The 13,336-nt window shown below is 40.0% G+C and overlaps 1 protein-coding gene across 1 annotated transcript; it reads right to left on the bottom strand.

Annotated features, from left to right (window-relative positions):
- Positions 1 to 474: 474 nt before the first annotated feature.
- On the bottom strand, positions 475 to 12,230 carry LOC103025641 (mucin-2). The gene is made up of 5 exons (XM_022677300.2): positions 12,157 to 12,230; positions 10,517 to 10,733; positions 6,813 to 7,038; positions 5,398 to 5,522; positions 475 to 4,348 (listed from the first exon to the last, which is right to left on the bottom strand). The coding sequence occupies exons 2-5, from the start codon at positions 10,728 to 10,730 to the stop codon at positions 1,719 to 1,721; spliced, it is 3,195 nt and encodes a 1,064-aa protein (XP_022533021.2). The 5' UTR covers positions 10,731 to 10,733; positions 12,157 to 12,230; the 3' UTR covers positions 475 to 1,718.
- Between the last annotated feature and the right edge of the window lie 1,106 nt (positions 12,231 to 13,336).

Raw genomic sequence — 13,336 nt, 5'->3', positions numbered from 1 at the left:
CTGCTCTAATAAAGCCCTGCAGAAACTCCAGCAGCTGTTACACACCTCTGTCTGATGATCACTGACGGGTTTCTAGCGGGATGTGCGTGTCCTTACCAGGTTTTCTGAGTGTTTATTGGTCAGTTTCACACTAAACACAGACAAAATCCTCAAATTAGAGGTGAAAGACAAATGATAGACATGCGGCACCACCAGTCAAGACACGGCAACAGGCGGAGCTAGTGTCGAAGACTACAGCCTTTTAGATTAAGTTCTATACAAAAAATACCTGTAGAGTAGTAATTAGAAACAGTGTTTCTCAGTGCTTCTTTGTAATTTATTAATGTGAATTTGGTCAATTTAGATATCAAATGAAAGGGGTATTGCATAAGTTATCTATGCATATTTATACTTTCTTTTTCATTGTTTAAAAAATATAAATATTATATATATATTTATATATATGACACAAATAAAAACAAAAAATCATTAGAACTGATGCATTGTTATTTATTTGTCAGCAAAATATTTTACAAGCAGAGGAGAACACATATCATTTATTAGTAAACTTAGATTAATTAGATCACTTATGCATTCAGCTAATATTACTTGAACTGTGCTGATCTCTACCAGTAAATTAACATAATACAGGAAACAAAACTGCAGCTTATAACTGGGGTTATATTCCCTATACTGTACTGTCATCCTCAACTACAGGACAATAACAGGATCAACACATAACAGCATCATCATGCCTATCAGTTACTGTGGCTGTTTATGATACGATCATCAACACTTAACAGAATCATCTAACATTTTACTGATTTGTTTACGTCAGGGGTGTCCAAACTACGGCCTGCAGGCCATTTGCGGCCCGTTTCCTTTTTTGGAGCGGCCCGCGAGGTATTTTAGAAATAGAATGAAATTTGGCCCGCTGTTAAGCAGGTTTTTATAATGTGAGATTCAAAGTTTGAACGCTAGGTGTCAGAAACGGGCCAAAGAGTCTAAAAGCGGAGAGAGTGCGCATTTCTATCGCAGAAAAACATGCCAAAGAGTCTAAAAGCGGAGAGAGTGCGCATTTCTAGCGCAGAAAAACGGATCAAAGAGTCTAAAAGCGGAGAGAGTGCGCATTTCTAGCTCAGAAAAAACGGGCAAAGAGTCTAAAAGCGGAGAGGGTTTGCATTTCTAGAGCAGAAAAACGGGGCAAAATGTCTAAAAGTGGAGAGAGTGCGCATTTCTAGCGCAGAAAAACGGACCAAAGAGTCTAAAAGCGGAGAGAGTGCGCATTTCTAGCGCAGAAAAAACGGGCAAAGAGTCTAAAAGCCGAGAGGGTGCGCATTTCTAGTGCAGAAAAACGGGCCAAAGAGTCTAAAAGCAGAGAGGGTGCGCATTTCTAGCGCAGAAAAACCGGGCAAAGAGTCTAAAAGCGGAGAGGGTGCACATTTCTAGCGCAGAAAAACGGGGCAAAGAGTCTAAAAGTTGCCGTAATTAAGGAGTTTAATATTAAGAGACATCACAAAATTAAACATCAATTTGAAAAATCTTAGTTTACACAACACTGTCAAAGATAGTAAGTCAAGTAAAATGGTGTTTAAATGAAATAATCAGGAAAAAAGTATTATTTAAGGTGGTATATTTCATTATTTGTTTTATTACAGAGTTTGTGGCCCGTGACTTCAAATATATTTCTCCTTCTGGCCCCCAACAAAAAAAGTTTGGACACCCCTGTATTAGCGGCTCTAGCTCCCCGGTGTGGTGATGAGGTTGTACTCGGCCTGCAGCAGCAGGAAGCTGTTCTCTCGGATCCTGCGCACCTGAACCAGATCTCCACACTCCTGCACACGAATTACGCCGCTGTTGCCATGACTCTGGTCACCCAGTGACATGGCTGTGCGCTTGCGGCAGTGTTTTCTCTGCAGGTACCTCAGGCCCACAGCCACAGCCATCCCCAGACCAGCAGACAGACCCAGCAGCAGCAGCAGGTCCAGCTCTGAAGCTTTATGACTGGGTACTAGATCTGGCTTCACCCCTTTTTCATCCGGAGCTCTGGGTTGCTCCCTGGGCCTCTGAGGGGGGCTGGACTCAGAGGGACCCTCCTCTTTCTGGGGCTGGTCCTCCCGGGACTCGCTGTCTGGGAGGGGATTGAGAAGAGAGCGCTGGAGAGCTGGAGATGGGTCAGGATGGGGGGATGAAGGAACAGTAGAGCTGTGTAATGGTGTAGAAGTGAGAAGGTGTGTCTGAGTTGTTGATGACGGATGTAAAGTTGATGATGGGATTGAGGGTGAGGTATAATTTGGGACTGAAGTCGAGGTTGGGGCTGAAATTGGTACGGGAATTGAAACAGGGATTATGGTTGTGTTTGGAGGTGATGTTTGGGTGTAGGTTGGATTTAAAGGTTGTGTTTTGGCTGAATTCAAAATTGAATATGGACTAGAGATTAGTGATGATGGTGGGATTGATGCTGGGGTCAGTGAGAAACTTGTTATTAAGGTTGGAGCTGTGGTTGGGTTTGAGATTGGGATTAAAACTGAGGTGGGGGTTGGAATTAAGCTTAAACGTGTGTTTGGGTTTGTGGATTGGGAAATGGAAGTTAAAGTTGGGGTAGCGGTTGGTGTTGGGATTGGGATTAAGGTCAAATTTGGCTTTGTTGTTTGGTTTAAGATTGGAATTAGGGTTGGAACTGGTGTTGAGGCTGGAACTGAGATTGAATTTGGGGATAAAGTGGATGTTGGAGTTAAATTTGAGGTTGAGGCTGGAGTTAAGTTTAAGATCAAATTTTGGGATATGATTGATATTTTGGTTGGGGTTGAATGTATTAAAGTTAGGTTTAAGTTTGAGATTGGGGTCAGTGTTGAGTGTAAAGGTTGGAGAGAGATTGAGTTTGAGGTTGGTATTGAGGCTGGGTTTGGGATGGAAATTGGGGTTGGTACTGAGGTTGGGTTTGGGATGGAATTTGAGGTTGGTATTGAGGCTGGGTTTGAGATGGAATTTGGGGTTGGTATAGAAATTGGGGTCAGTGTTGAGTGTAAAGGTTGGAGTGAGATTGAGTTTGAGGTAGGTATTGAGGCTGGCTTTGGGATGGAATTTGGGGTTGCTATTGAGGCTGGGGGTGGGATGGAATTTGGGGTTGGTATTGAGATTGGGGTACGTGTTGAGTGTAAAGATTGGAGTGTGATTGAGTTTGAGATTGGTATTGAGGCTGGCTTTGCGATGGAATTTGGGGTTGGTATTGAGGCTGAGTTTTGGATAGAATTTGGGGTTGGTATTGAGGCTGTGTTTGGTATGGAATTTAAGGTTGGTATTGAGGCTGTGTTTTGGATAGAATTTTGGGTTGGTATTGAGGCTGGGTTTGGGATGGAAATTTGGGTTGGTATTGAGGCAGGGTTTGGGATGGAATTTGGGGTTGGTATTGAGGCTGGGTTTGGTGTGGAATTTGAGGTTGGTATTGAGGCTGGGTTTTGGATAGAATTTGAGGTTGGTATTGAGGCTGGGTTTGGGATGGATTTTGAGAATGGTATTGAGGCTGAGTTTTGGATAGAATTTGAGGTTGGGTTTGGGATGGAATTTGATCTTGGTATTGAGGCTGGGTTTGGGATGGAATTTGAGAATGGTATTGAGGCTGTGTTTTGGATAGAATTTGAGGTTGGGTTTGGGATGGAATTTGATCTTGGTATTGAGGCTGGGTTTGGGATGGAATTTGGGGTTGGTATTGAGGCTGTAAAATTTATGTCTGTTGTTTGATTTGAGAATGGAATTAGGGTTGATGGTGGAAGGGCTTTTGGATCTGGTGGTGAGGCTGGTACTGAGGTCAAGATTGGGGATTGAACTGGAGTTGGTATTGGAATTAATTGTGAGATTGAAGATGAGGAAGACTTTGGGAAGGAAGGTGATGGTGGATGCAAATGTGAGGTAAGTGCAGGTGTTGAAGGGTCAGTGATGGCTTCTCTTTGCTGGTCAGGGTGTGTGGTGGTTGGTCTAAATACACCACTTTGGTGTTGATGTTTTGCTAAAATGTGTGCTACCAGCCACCTATCCTCATGTGTGTGAGAGTTTGGTGTGGTCATTCTTTTTTTTGGAATGGTGTGAGGTGTCAGTGGAGGTGATCTGTGTGTTGGAGTTCCCACAGGTGGTTTTTGAGTTTGTGTGTAAACATGTCCGTGTGGTTTAGTGTGCACTGGGGTGTGTGCAGTTGTAGTGTGTGTGCCTGATGATGTGTGAGGATGTGTGAGATGTTTAAAGGAATCTAAATATGTTTCTTTATGAGCTGGTGAGGTATGAGTGGGGGGTGAATTTGTGTAGATGTTTATGAACTGTGTGCTGTTAAATACGGGTGCAACTGAAGATGTGTCTGTTGTTTTCATCAGAGATGCTGTAAAGATTAAAGGGATAAAAGAACATTTAATAGGTATATTTTTGTTTGTATGTATTACAAAAAACTAACAAATAAATAGATAATGTTCAAAACTGAAGAACCCATAGACATAACCTCAATATTTAATGTATACTCCTAAAAATAAAGATGCTTCAAATGGTTTTTGAGCAATGCCAAAATGAACCAAGTTTGATCCCACAAAAAATAGTTGCACCCAGAAGTAATTAACTGACAGGAAAGAAATTTCGTGGGTAGTTGTGCCAGACTGTCCTGGAGAATCATGCTTTTGTCTTGGTAGAGACATATAATAAAACGTGTGTGGATAAGATCAACGGTTTGTTGTCATGGTGTGTCCTGGTGTGGCGTGTAATTTGGTACAATACCAGATCACCGTTGGACTTCATTATATGCACTTTGACAGCCCAACATTATATTAATAATGTCCTGCAACCAGTCACTCTAACTTTTCTGGACATACACTCCAGTGCATTATTCCAACAGAACAATGCCCAGCTGCATCTCCAGACCTGTCCCTGATTGAAAATATGTGGGATGCTATTGGATGCTCTATCAACGCTCCATCCCTACTGAACAATCTGCAGGAACTGTGTGAGAATATTAAAGCTGCATGGGATGGATTATCACAGGACTTCATTAGGAACCTCTACAACTCCATGCTGCAATATCTGGCAGCATTGCAACATTAAACATGTAACACACTACGTCTGCATGTGTAGCTCAAATAAATATCACCCATATCAGTCTAAATTTAAAATAATTTATCATTTATTCCTGGTGAAGTACCTTCCAAATATCATTAAAATCCAACATGTCCTTCTGCATGCAACTATTTATTGGATGATTAGTGTATTTCTAATAGATGTGTGTGAAGCTGAAAACTTTTAGACACACTTACATCTGTATTACAGCCATAATTATTATTTTTTTTTATTATTATGCACCCAAAAGAAGGGGTATCCATTATATTCACTGCACGCCACTGCCCAAAAGTAGTTCTTCTGTTACATGAGGGAATGCGTTATTACCTGAGATCATCCTAGTCAACCGGTTAGCATCATAAACTGGACTCCGATTTCTGCGGGTGCCATCATACACCAAGTCTGATGGGATCCGTTCCCAGTACACGAAATAGGAGTGGACCACTGTGATGCTGCAGAGAGATAGTGTTAAAACCTTCTTAAACCTTCTTAAACAGATATTACAGAACATCATCCAGTTCATCTGTTCTACAGTTTATACACTGATCAGCGATAAGATTACAAACACTGCCAGCTGAGTGAAATGAATAGAATTGATCAACTGGTTCCAGTGGCACCTTTCAAGGGGTGAATATGTTAGGCAGCAAGTAAACAGTCAGTGTTTGAAGTTGGTGTGTTGGAAGCAGGAAAGATATATTGAGCCTGTCTACAACTGGCATTAGAATAAGTTTTTGATGATCAGATCACATTTAGATTTCACTTGTCCAGACAGAAATCCAAGTGTAAACACATCCCCTTGTGACTGTACTAAAATCAAATCACTCAAGCCACATTCAGATAAAGTCAGAGATGCATTTCATCCACATACAAGTGTACAAACAATGCGCTTTCTGTAATCGAATTTCACCAAGCAAGCGGAAACACCTAAAAAGCATTAATTTGAGTAATTATTACTGCAGAGAGCAATGCACCCTTCACAAAATATTCAAATAATAATGATAAAAGTAATAAAATGTTTAAATTAATTAGTTTTACTTAAACATTTTATCAAATTTTATCAAATTTTCACCATTTTCAAAGAACAATTACCCCTCCCCCTATCTCTAGTAATGTCCCCAACACTAGCGCATGCCTCCTCCAATACATCTTTAACTAATACAAACATAAAATAGAGGCTGGATTTGTGTGTGGACAGTGTGTGTGTGAGAGTGTGTGTGTGTAAGGTATATAAAAAAAAGGGGGGCTTGCTGTGTAAGTGTGTGTGTTACTGTGTGTGCTTAGCCCGAGTGCTAATTTTAGCCTGTTAGCTCACTAAGAGTAAGCTTGTAAGCTCACTAACCTGTTGTTATTTTGCTAAAACAGCTAAAATTAGTAAGAGAGAGAACTTACGTGCTGCTACACTACAATTCCCAGAATACAGTACGTTTCTCAGCATTAACCCCTTACTTTCCCAACAACTTTTCCTCTATCCTTTCCATTTTTTTTTACTAAGGATAAGGAAAATGACAAAAAAGTTGCTGGTTATGCTGGTAATACATCTTATTGACACGTGTAAATCGAAGAAAAAAGTGTGAACAGGCCCTATGACATTAGCCAAGTTAATAGTAATGGTCAAACAACTGGACCAGAGCCAAACAACCTGCTTTTGAAAAGTCAGAGGTGTTTTGGTTTGGTTTTGTGAATACAATGAGTACAATATTGGGTGTTTTAATGTTATGGCTGTGTGTGTGTGGGTCTCTTACTAGAATCTGAGGTCTCCGCTGGGCTGGGCTGGGGCTCTCCAGCTGAAAGAGAGGTTCCTCTTCAGCCGTTTGTTGGAGTGTGTGACGGTGTCTGCAGTGGAGACGCAGGAGAGAGTGTGTGTTCCCAGAGGATACAGCGTGAACTGCCCTCCAACCACACGGTCCTCTGGCACAGAGCGAGCCTGCAACAGCAAGCCCATAAACGCCCGGGAACTGCGCACACTCACTTTACACACACAGATCAGAGAGATGGGTGTTAATAACAACATGTTGTATGGATGCTTTTAGCAAATAGCTAACTTTTTACTGTATTTACACTTACTGCTGCCTGTGTTTATCAAACTAGTACATTTAACACAGTTTTAAGTTGTTTTCCAGTGTTGTCTTTCACCTGTACTTTATTTAAAGTAAGACCTGACCAGCTGAATCCACCGTTAGCTTAGCAGGTTAGCCAAAACACCGGGGAAGCTAATCCCACTTTAGCCGGGTTTCCAAAGACCACATGCGGCTAGCGCGCTAAGCTAACCCCGCTGTGGTGCTAACAGTGCCAGGTGGTCGTACAGTGTAACAGGTTTAACTGTTAGATAGAATGACTGTAGATAAACCTGTAACTGAATGTTTTATCGTGTAAATAGTGAAATTGTGTTCTGTATGAAGCCCTGTTACTAATTCAGATTATTTTGTCCCCACCGGCTGTTTTTTCCTTTAGATTTATTAAAGTTTCCTTTCTTTACAATATTAATTTTACTTGTTGTGTTTTTATTATCACTCTGATTGTAATATTATTATGGGTGTGGGTAAATTTTACACTTTTATTCGCAAATAAATAATAAATTTATGAAGCATGTTTTTTTATGTAACTAAAATATCAATATATATGTTTATACAGCATTGTTGAAAACGATGGCTTCTGAAGCCTCATTAATGTTCTGCAGCCACGTTATGTTTGACCCACACGTAAACATTTGAGTAAAGTGGCCGTTCCAAACCTGTATAGAGATGTAAAGTAGATGTCACAATTAAATAAGCTACATCAAGTGATATTAAAAACAGAATGTTTCTGTTGTGTTAAGTCTATATAATCTAAACCAGGGGTCACCAACATGGTGCCCGCGGGCACCAGGTAGCCCGCAAGGACCTTATGAGTAGCCCGCAGGCCTGGTCTAAAAATAGCATTTTTGTTGCTATTCTTTTTTTTTTTTTAAATCACAGTTGCATTGATGTAATTTTAGATTATATTACATTAATATTAGCTTAGAGATAGCCTATAGTTTATATATTATTATACAATATAATGTAATATAATATGTAATATTATATTAAAATATAATATAAAATGTAAACACTTGCAGAGATTTATAATAATAGTGTTGCCTATTGATATCTGTGTCTTCACATAGATGAATGTCATTAATTATTAATAATAACATATAATTAAAGGTAAATTGAGAAAATTTGTAATTTCACGAGTGTGTATCAAACTGGTAGCCCTTCGCATTAATTGGTACCCAAGAAGTAGCTCTCAGGTTCAAAAAGGTTGGTGACCCCTGATCTAAACACTAATATTTTATTAATGGAAGTTTGAGTGTTACTTGTATAATTATAATATTATTAATATAATAATTAATAATATTTTAAATAAAATTGGGACCTTGTGAATCGGAATTTAATCGAACTGGGAAATCAGTAATGATTCCCACCCCTACTATTGTCTGCCCCTCTTGTAAAAATGCCTTTATGAGTGCCTGCTAGGGTACGGCTTTTTGCAATAAGTTATACTTTAGAGCAGGGGTGTCCAAACATTTTTTGTTGGGGGCCAGAAGGAAAAATATATTTGAAGTCACGGGCCACACTCTGCAATAAAACAAATAATGAAATATACCACTTAAAATAATACTTTTTTCCTGATTATTTCATTTACAGATTATTTTACTTGACTTACTGTCTTTATCTATCTTTGACAGATTTTTCAAATTGATGTTTTATTTCATGATGTCTCTTAATATTAAACTCCTTAATTACGGCAACTTTTAAACTCTTTGGCCCGTTTTTCTGCGCTAGAATTGCGCACCCTCTCCGCTTTTTGACTCTTTTGCCCCGTTTTTCTGCACTAGAAATGCGCACTCTCTCCGCTTTTAGACTCTTTGCCCCGTTTTTCTGCGCTATAAATGTGCACTCTCTCCGCTTTTAGACTCTTTTGCCCCGTTTTTCTGCGCTAGAAATGCACACTCTCTCCACTTTTAAACTCTTCTTCTATACCATCTGAATAGACAGTGTCCGAAAGCTGTCCTCTCCAGTAGAGTTTATTGGACTGACTAGGGTTCTTCAACAGGTAAAAAAAAACAATATAGTGCCTCTAATAATAGAGAAGCACCTAAAACACACAGCTACACAGCTATGATGTATGTGGTGTTCATAATAGGGTTGCAGCGGTAACCGGTTTCACGGTATACCATGGTATTAAAATGCACGGTTATCATACCGTGTGTGTTTGCTTATTACCGGTAAAACGCAAGCCAGCGGAGAAACTCACCCGCGCATGCGCAACTCTGCTCCGCTTCAGCTCCTCAGCACACAGCGGTGAGAACGGCAGAACATGCATCAGACTAAACAAATCTCCGTCCGCCTAAAAAAAGGCTAAACTAAAATCAGCAGTGTGGGACTATTTCAGAGACCCGCCGAACGCACCCGAGGATGGTTATCCGATTTATAATCAATGTGGCCGTAAAGTCACAGCTAAAGGTGAACATACGTCAAACCTGTTCTCCCATCTCCGAGAACACCACCCCGCTGTGCAGCGCAAAGTATGTGTTTAGTTTATAATTTTAATCTGAACATAAATAAAACCTCTTTGTAGTCGTGCACAACCCATGCAGTAAGCGCCCGCAAAAGCGCTGAGTTATCCGAAATTTGGGCACGCAGGTACAGGCGTGAAGTGCGTGATACGATGGATTCATGTGTCCGTGTAAAGGTCCTGGCCGGACAGGATGTGAAAGACGCCATTCATTTACATGCGTTAATTTTCAAATTCTGACGTGCTTGTTTTTCATATGTTAAAACCAGACTCGCTGTGAAAGCCTTAAAATAGAAATCTCTATTGTGAGGATCATGTCAGAAATAAATCCCCTCTTTCTGCAGTATCTGGTTATTTACCAACTTGGCAGTAAAACGGACGTTTACAACAGTTGTTGATCAGACACTGACCCAGGCTCAGTTGATCAGATATTAAATAATTTAAACTTAAATAATTGTACTGAATAGTTTAAACACAGGATATTTACTTCTTAGAGGACATGTAATGTGTGATGTGTGTGTGTGTGTGTGTGTGTATATATATATATATATATATATATTTTTTTTTTTTTTATATACACCCTTAATGCCCTTAAGTGTAGTGGAAAAACCTGGTTTCCTTCACCTAATGGTGTACAGTTTATTTTTTTTAAGGAGACATTATCTATATAGTTGTTCCAGGTTTCTACAATAAATAGTTAATTGAACAAAAAACCTTTGTTGTAATTTCTTTAAGGGTCAGTTTAATAATATATGTAACAAACTGTGATACCGTGATAACCGTGATACCGCGGTATTTTCTGAGACGGTTATCATACCGTGAAAATCTCATACCGTTGCAACCCTAGTTCATAACCAACTGTATTTTTGTGTGGTCATTAAACACACACATATTTGTGTGTACTACTCACCCATGAGTGTGTGTTGCGGTAGGTAGATGCTACTGCTGGTGTGTATGGCAACAGAAGAGTGTGTGTAAGGCGGCTGAGCACTGATGTGGCCGGGCTTCATATCCACGCAGGAAGAAGAACCCGCCCCACGTGAAAAACACACACACCGTGCAGGCCACACACTCACCCACACACACCCCACCAGCACAGCTTTCAATACTATCATCACCATCATCTGCTGTTCAAGATAAAACACACACACACACACAAACACTGATTACAATGCTTAGGAAATTTTACATCTGTCTGACATAACCTTAGAATAAACTTTTCTTGTTTTAGGTCAATTAGGATTGCTAAAATTATTAATCTTTACCAGTATAATGAGAGAGAGATTTTAGGCATTTTTATTGCTGTCTGCAAAGTCAAAAAGTTTACATACACTAAGATTATTATGCCTTTAAACAATTTTGGACAACCCATCCCCAACTTCACAACTCATCCCAAACTATCTGCTCATCCCAAACCTCATCCCCAACCCCAAAACTCATCCCGAACTCCCCAACTCGTTGCAAACTCTACAATTCATCAAAAACTCCAAAACTCATCCCCAACTCCACAACTTACCCCAACTCCACAAATGATCCACAACTCCCTATCTAAACACCAAATCCCTACCTCGTCCCCAACTCCACACAGCATCCCCAACGTCACCACTCATCCACAAATCCCCGACTCAACCCCAACTTCCTACCTCATCCCCAACTCCACAAATCTCCAACTCCCTACCTCATCCCCAACTCCACAACTCTGCCACAAATCCACAGCTTATCCTCATCACTCCAACTCCACCCCAACTCCCTAACTTATCCCAAACTCCATAACTCGCCCACAACTACATAACTCATCAACAAATCCACATTTTATCCCCAACTCCTAAACTAATCCTCAGCTCACCCTCAGCTCTACAATTTACCCCAACTCACCCTGAGTTTTACAATTTATCCCCAACTCCCTTCCTTTTCCCCAAGCTCCATACCTCTCCACTAACTTCAAAACTTATCCCCAACTCATCTCCAGCACCACCACTCATCTCCAACTCCATCTCCTCCGAAACGTCACACCTCATCACCAACTTCCCAACTCATCCCACCCAAAAGTATTGGATGGAGCTCTTTCATTCCAGAGGACACAGTTCCACTGCTCCATACCTCAATACTGGGGCTTTATACACCTCTAGCCCATGCTAACCTAAACATAAGGCATGGTACCAATAGGCTCATGTATATATATATATATATATTATGTTGTATAGAAAGCATGTATGTGTGCATTTGCACACCTGTGTCAGCAATAGGTGCCTATTTAAAGTTGCTGAGTAATTCATTATAAGGGTAATCTAATCACAAACATTTTAACAAACAGTAAATGTATTTTATTAAACTCATTAAATAAATAAGATTCACACATTTGTATGGAGTGTGAAGCTGAAGAGTAAAGTGTCTTTTTGTTTATTAGCAGCAGAACTAGTTGTAAAGCATCTATTAAAACAGCTGAATGGCATAAAAGTGCACAATGGTTCCAGATGTTCCCCAGACCTGAGTCAAAGCTGGTATTAAAGATTAAATAAAATGTAGCTAAAGTTAATGAGGAGAACTTACCTCACAGCGATCACCAAACAGAGAACACCATCAGCAACTCCTTCTCAACCATCTCTCTCTGTCTTTAACACTCCAACACTACTCCTCTTCCTCTTACTCCCTCTCTCTCGTACTTTTTCTCACTTTCTCTCTCTCTCTCTGTCTGTATTTTTTACACTCTCTCACACTTTCTTTCTTTCTCTCTCTTTCTCTCTCTCTCTCTCTCTCTCTCTCTCTCTCTCTCTCTCTCTCTCTCTCTCTGTCTCTCTCTCTCCGGGATGTGTAACAGCTGCTGAACAGGAGCTGTACCCTCCTCCATCACCCTCCACTAATACCTTTCACTCTCTTACACACACACACACACACACACACACACACACAAAATCTTACAATCTGGGGAGAACTTTCATTGTTCTACAGAAGCATCATTCAGTTCAAGTGTCAAACTACAGTTAGGCTCCATAAATATTAAGATCCGTAACACTTCATGATTCGGGCTCTGCTTGCCACCACACTGGATTTGAAATGAAACAACTAAAATGCAACTGAAAGGTGATGATCAAAAATATCCAACAAAGCGTTTAGTAATCACAACCACAACCAATCATTTCATGGGCTAAAACTAAACAAATTAATAACAAATTATCTCAAAAGCAATTGTAAGGGCTGCTTGGGCCATTCCCTCATTAATCCACCATCAGTTAAGCATTTAAAAAATCTGGAGCTGATTCCAGGTGAGGAATTAGAATTTGGAATTTGGAATTTGGATATTTCTAGCGCAGAAAAATGGGCCAAAGAGTCTACAGGCGGAGAGAGTGGGCATTTCTAGCGCAGAAAAACGGGGCAAAGAGTCTAAAAGTTGCCGTAATTAAGGAGTTTAATATTAAAAGACATCATGAAATTAAACATCAATTTGAAAAATCTAAGTTTACACAACACTGTCAAGGATAAAGATAGTAAGTCAAGGAATATGATCTGTAAATGAAATAATCAGGAAAAAAGTATTATTTAAAGTGATATATTTCATTATTTGTTTTATTACAGAGTGTGGCCTGTGACTTCAAATATATTTCTCCTTCTGGCCCCCACCAAAAAAAGTTTGGACACCCCTGACTTAAAGAAACTCTCAATGGAAGTTAAAAGAAAACATCTAAAAAAAAAAGCCAAGAACTGGAACAGCAGTAAGAAGTGACATAAAGAA

This window comes from Astyanax mexicanus, chromosome 13 (genome assembly GCF_023375975.1).
Source record: "Astyanax mexicanus isolate ESR-SI-001 chromosome 13, AstMex3_surface, whole genome shotgun sequence".
Classification (NCBI taxonomy): Eukaryota; Metazoa; Chordata; class Actinopteri; order Characiformes; family Acestrorhamphidae; genus Astyanax; species Astyanax mexicanus.
This window is presented reverse-complemented; position numbering and strand designations above follow the sequence as displayed.